General features: G+C 32.4%; 1 protein-coding gene across 1 annotated transcript in view; it reads left to right on the forward strand.

Annotated features, from left to right (window-relative positions):
- The window catches only part of LOC132162502 (large ribosomal subunit protein bL21m-like), a 2,497-nt gene extending 1,064 nt beyond the window's left edge, over window positions 1-1,433 (forward strand). Inside the window, exons 3-5 of the mRNA XM_059572737.1 lie at window positions 18-119; window positions 1,154-1,228; window positions 1,314-1,433. Of these exons, the coding sequence (XP_059428720.1) occupies window positions 18-119; window positions 1,154-1,228; window positions 1,314-1,433 (297 nt within the window). The remainder of the gene's footprint in view (window positions 1-17; window positions 120-1,153; window positions 1,229-1,313) is intronic.
- Window positions 1,434-5,752: the final 4,319 nt, after the last annotated feature.

The raw sequence follows: 5,752 nt of genomic DNA on the forward strand, positions 1-5,752 counted from the left end.
ATGTCTGTCTGTTGCAGTTAATTTTGAACAATGTGCTATTCCTCGGCTCGAGTACTCAGACCATTGTTGGTAGGCCCATTGTACCAGATGCAGCTGTTCATGCAGTTGTTGAAGAGCATGTGAGTGTGACAGTAATCTTGCTCTCTTGTGTCTATGGCAATATTGCATTTTTTCCCAAGTGCTCTTATTATTATTTTTTTGCATCATGCTGGTTTCATGGGAGACATTTCTTGCAAAATTAATTCCAGAGGAAAGAGAGGAATTTAAAAGTGAAGAGCTACTTAATTCAGAATAGATGCAGTCATTATATTTGAGTTCTGAGAACGATTTCCATTGGGATACATGGAGCCATTAAAAAGTCCGTCCCAGCAAGAACTTTTCATCTAAACTAACTGTAATACAAAGAGAAGGAAACAGTTTATCTGCTTCACAGATACCAACTGCTGTGTTTATATAAAGTTTTTTCTGATACCAACTTTATAACAGGGGAAATCTTGATATAAAATGTGATAATTCAAATTTTTGTTAGAGCAGGATACTAGTTAACTTAAAGTTGCTAATTTGTAAATCCAGACTGCTTGAGTTGCCTTCTATGGTTGCCAATAAATTGCTTTTGTGTAATTTAAACCTTGATTTCAAATTGCTATTTGGATTGCTGAAAATTTTTAGAAATGATAAGACAAATGAGATCATACAGGTGCTGGTTAAGATGGTTTGAATATGCTAGACAATATAAAAAGAGAAAGTAGAAAACACAACTATAATAATGTCTATGAACATGTAGCTTCTGTATACCCCAAACTAGCTATAGGTTGAGAGGTTCTTGTTGAAGGGTTTGAATATGTTCAAGAAACCTCTGAAAATAGTAAAAATACCACCTACAGGTGTTGGTGCAAGTTGAAATTTTTTATGTAGATCTCCTAATTTAACCTTGTTATATTGTTGTGCTGCTACAGAGTTCTATATAGATTACATTGATTAAATTTAGTTGTCTAGGAGGCAAATTACCCTGTGATCACTAGTTTCATAGACATTGTAGCTGTCATTTCTACTGTCTCTTTTTATATTTTTGGGCACCAAAATTATATGTCATTTTCAGGTTTCTCTTTTTCCTTGGGCATTAATACAGTTCTTATGTTTCTCTTTCTCTCAGGCATTAGATGCAAAGGTCATTATTTTTAAGAAAAAGAGAAGGAAGAATTATCGCCGAACCAAAGGACATCGGCAGGTATTTCTGAAATCGATTGTCTAAAAAATTGTATAATGCTACATCATGGTAATAATTTTTCTTCCACCATGGTTCTCTTTTTCAGGAGCTGACTAAATTAAGGATAACTGATATTCAAGGAATTGAGAAACCTGAAAAGATAGTCACCGAGAAGCCTACAAAGTTTGGTGAGAAGAAGCCAGAAAAGGTTCCAGTCACTGCTTAATTGGGATATTCCATGGCTATTCATTGACAACAATTCTCCAGATAATCATTCTAGCAATCCAATTTTGTACGTGTTGTACTTGTAGCCGTAGGGGACTGGTTGCATGGTTTTTGTTTTCTTTGTATTTTTGTATTTAGTAGTTCGATTCATGAAACCTTCTGTAGAACCAATCAGTTTTGTTCACAAATAGAGATAATTCTGAGGTCTTAAAGAATTACAGATTTGCTCCTTCTAGATTCTACCTAATTCTAGGAGACTAAACTCTCTCTCTCTCAAAAAAAAAGAAAAAGAAATCATAACACAAGCAGAATCCTCTAGGCTATGTTTGTTTCACTTGAGATCAAAGAGAGGAAAATAAATTCTTAGATTTATATTTTCTATTCGCTTGTTTAATAGGATCTTCTACACATCCTTGAAAATAAAGTTCAACAAAAACAAAAGTCGAGGAAAATATTTTCTTAATTCTTAATTTGGAAAATATTTCCCAAGCTATAAAGCTTTAATGTCCAAACTAATTGCCGTAAGAATTTTTTAGGTAATAGAATTGTGAATGGAGATTATCGAATACTTTCGTGATATATATATATTTTTTTTTCATTCCTTTTATTAGTTTTTCTTGGTAAAATCAATACCACATCCAAAACATTTCAAAATATGAAATCTTTTTTCCAGCAACTACCCCTTGGGAAAATAATTGCTGTAATCAAAATATTTTCCTAAAACAAACATCAACCTTAGGTGCGAGGAGAAGGCGATGGTTAAACTCGTTAAGGCGAAATATAATTTTTTTAAGGCAAAAAGAAAGTCTAACAATTTTTTTTAATAAGAAAAAATACTCCTATAAATTTGAAAAAAAAAAAAAGAAAAAAACTTAAAATTAAATAAATTAAATTAAATTAAAAGAAAAAAACTCAAGTGTGACCAACCCACACCGTTGGCCAAGTGGGGGTGACTAAACCACCCCCGCCATTTGGGGTTGGGCTAGACAATAAAAAAAAATTAAGGGGGTGGCTGGGGTGGCTAAACCACCCTCAACCCCAAAGTCATGGGTTTGTTCCTCTACCCGACTACCCCCATTTGGCAAAGGGGTGAATTGGCCATTCCCTAGATTTTTATTTTTTTAATGGTATTTTTGTCATTAAAATGGAATTAACAACATTTTTTTTTTTTTTACATGTCCGCACAAGAGGGGGAGGTGGATTCGAACTAATAATCTCTGCTTCATTAGGCCAGATCCTAACCGATTGAGCAACCTCTTGGGGCATTTTAGTAGTTTAAGGAAGACATTGCCATAATCTAAAGTGGGAAAAATATTATCAATTAGGTGATAATTTCAGGAAAATACGTAAACTTTTCCCATAAAAAATCTACCAAAATTAATATGAAATTGTAAACTTAAATCGTGGCGCTTAAGTATTTGTCCGCCCGATCAAAATTTTCTTTGTTATTCATGTAACATTTAAAGATCGTACTACCAGCCTTGCCAATTATCTTGTAGAGTATGGTTATTTATGTTTTCCATTTTTTTTTTCTAACACCATTTGTTTCATGCAATAGTTATGAAATTTCATTCAACAATTTCTATATGTCTTCCCATTTCATGCTTTTCGTCAAGTCACGTCATTCTACCATATTTCCCATTTATATTGAAATTATTGTGCACATATAAGTTTCAATAAGCAACAAGCAGATTAAGTTAGTGGAATTCAGAGTATTCACATGTCAATTCTTTGAAAGCTGAGATCAAAAGCAAAATGTTAAAAGCATACCAGTATGTGTGCTAATCTGGGATGTTGGAGTAAATTAAGGTGGTTTGAGGAGTAAATTAAGGTGGTTTGAAGAGTGGAAGCTAAACTGGCAGAGTATACAAATTGTGTTATACTTTTGACAAATATTTTTCCTTCATATCACATAAATTATTTTTTATTCATGTTACATGTCTTTTTGGTTAAATTCCATTTTATGATAAGCTAATAGAAATTATGCTAGAAATATATATTCAACTACTTCTTCTCTTATGACTGAAATTTAACCACACTTGCTTATGTGCAAATCCTACTAGTGCTTATGTGCAAATCCTGCTAGTTGCAGTGTTCCAAGTAGGACAGACATTCTCTCAGCTTTTACTGACTGCCAAATTAAAGAGAAGAAACATGCAGAAATTAAAATTCTCAACTCTAAAAAAATAAAAATAAAAAATAAAAAAATAAAAATTGTTGTTCGCGTGGACTTTACTATTGTGATATTCCTATAATAATATGTTGCAAAAAGAACTCAACCCTTAAAGGGACTCAAATTGTCGCTCAGTATCTATTTTTCTTTCAACCCCTTTGAATTTTGATAAGGTTTTTCGTAGTATTTTCGCTCACTCTTACATATAAACCCAGGAAACAAATGATGAAAATCCAAGTTTACTTTCCAAGTTATAAATTGTTACTTAAAAGCTCATCTATAATATTTGTTTACTAAGTTATGGACTTACACAGTTATTTGCGGTTTAGCAAGTTCACCGCATTTATGATAAGAAAGTTTGCTAGGAAAAAGACGCCAAGCAAATGTTTTACATTATCACATTTGACTAGTATTTAGAATATTGTGGGAAGCTTTGGGTTTATAATTGATGATGCCATTGGAATATTTTATGATTATAGAAATCTCAGATACCATATTTCCGCTTGTATTTACTCTGCAATGTTATTTGGTGATTTCTCCTAGCCAATTATCAGTTAACTTAACTCGAGGAATTGCCAATAACCCTACATGATGGATCAAATTAATTGGTTTGATTTTGGGAGTGTTACACATTTTGGCCTTTTATTGGCCCAATTCTCGGCCTTCGTGATATTATTTAAAGACCAAGAGCTTGGTTGAGATTGCGTTAAAGGGCTTAAAAAGTCATTTTACTTAAAAGGTTGTGCCAAACAAAGCTTGGTATGTTTGGTAAAAAAATTTTAAAACACTTTTTTTTTTTTTTTTTTTTAACTTTTTTACTCTAAAAATTGCCAAAACATACTTTTGGTAAAAACTTAAAAATAAAGTTTTTGCCAAAAAGCGTTTTTTACCTTAAAAGCTCGATTTCTCAAGCATAATCTCAAACATGCTCCAAGACCAATTTAAGGCCTATAGTTGGTCTCATTTCAGCCATTTGTTAGCTCTCATTTTGGCCTATAGTTGGTTCTTTTTTGGCCTATTGTTTTTAAAGACCCATCTCCGATCACCGTTGCCGCTCACCTCCAATTACCGTCGTTGGCCGCCACCAACTCCAACAAGTTTTCAACCTCCATTGACTCCATCTCCAAGAAGACAAAAAAATCAAACTCAAGATTCAAAAAATTTACACCTTAAGTTTGAGGGTGACATTAGAATATACTATGAGATTTGATTTCAAAAATTTGATTGTATTCTCCTATTGCATTCACAATCCAATCTGATTTGATTTGATCTACCCTACTATTTTGTATTCTCTTCATCTTCCTACAAAGGATTGGGCTTAGGTGTAGTAAAAACAACTACAACACCAATGTTGTAGTTTTTTTTAAGGATTTAGATTGAATTTCAAGTGCTTTATGAGAAGGAGAGATAAAGTAAATTTCAATGTGAACCCTTAAAGAACAGAACATATATAGGTACGATTCAGATGATGATGTTAATGAGGATTCCAGAGACGAATCCTTTCAGACGGGGGTAATAAAAAAATAACTTCAAACCAGAAATGATGATGTTAGTGGATACACATTTGCAGAGAATGAACATTTATTCAGCCATTATCAGTTGCAGGTTGAAGCAACTTTTCTACGGGTTAATTTTTCTTTTCCTATTTCTGTTTTTCTTTTTTAATTGGTAGTCACATACCTAATAGCTCTTGAACCCACAGCCTTAACCTCCTTCCTGTTCCTTCATGCCAAACAGTGAAATTTGGAAGTGTTAAGAGTAACATACCTCATGCCCATTCTCATAGTTTTGAGTGTCCAACACAAGCATTGCATATAATAAATAAACTTATACAATTTTAATACAAGAAATATTCCCATGTCAACCACTCCCACCTCACTCCTCATGTCTTGTCATGCCATGCCACGCCACTGTTGAACAAAAATTAGAAAGACGAATTAAAAAAAGCAAAATAACAACAATATCTTTATATAAGAAGTTGCCAAAATATTATCGTACAATTGCGATGATATAGTAGTAAAAATTAGACATTAACTTTTTTTATTATTATTATTATACAATTATTTTACGGTATTAATTAATTAATATTGTTAAGATTTTATCATTTGAGTTAATTAAATAAATTAACTTAAAATTTAAATAATTCA

Source organism: Corylus avellana, chromosome ca9, assembly GCF_901000735.1.
Source record: "Corylus avellana chromosome ca9, CavTom2PMs-1.0".
Classification (NCBI taxonomy): domain Eukaryota; kingdom Viridiplantae; phylum Streptophyta; class Magnoliopsida; order Fagales; family Betulaceae; genus Corylus; species Corylus avellana.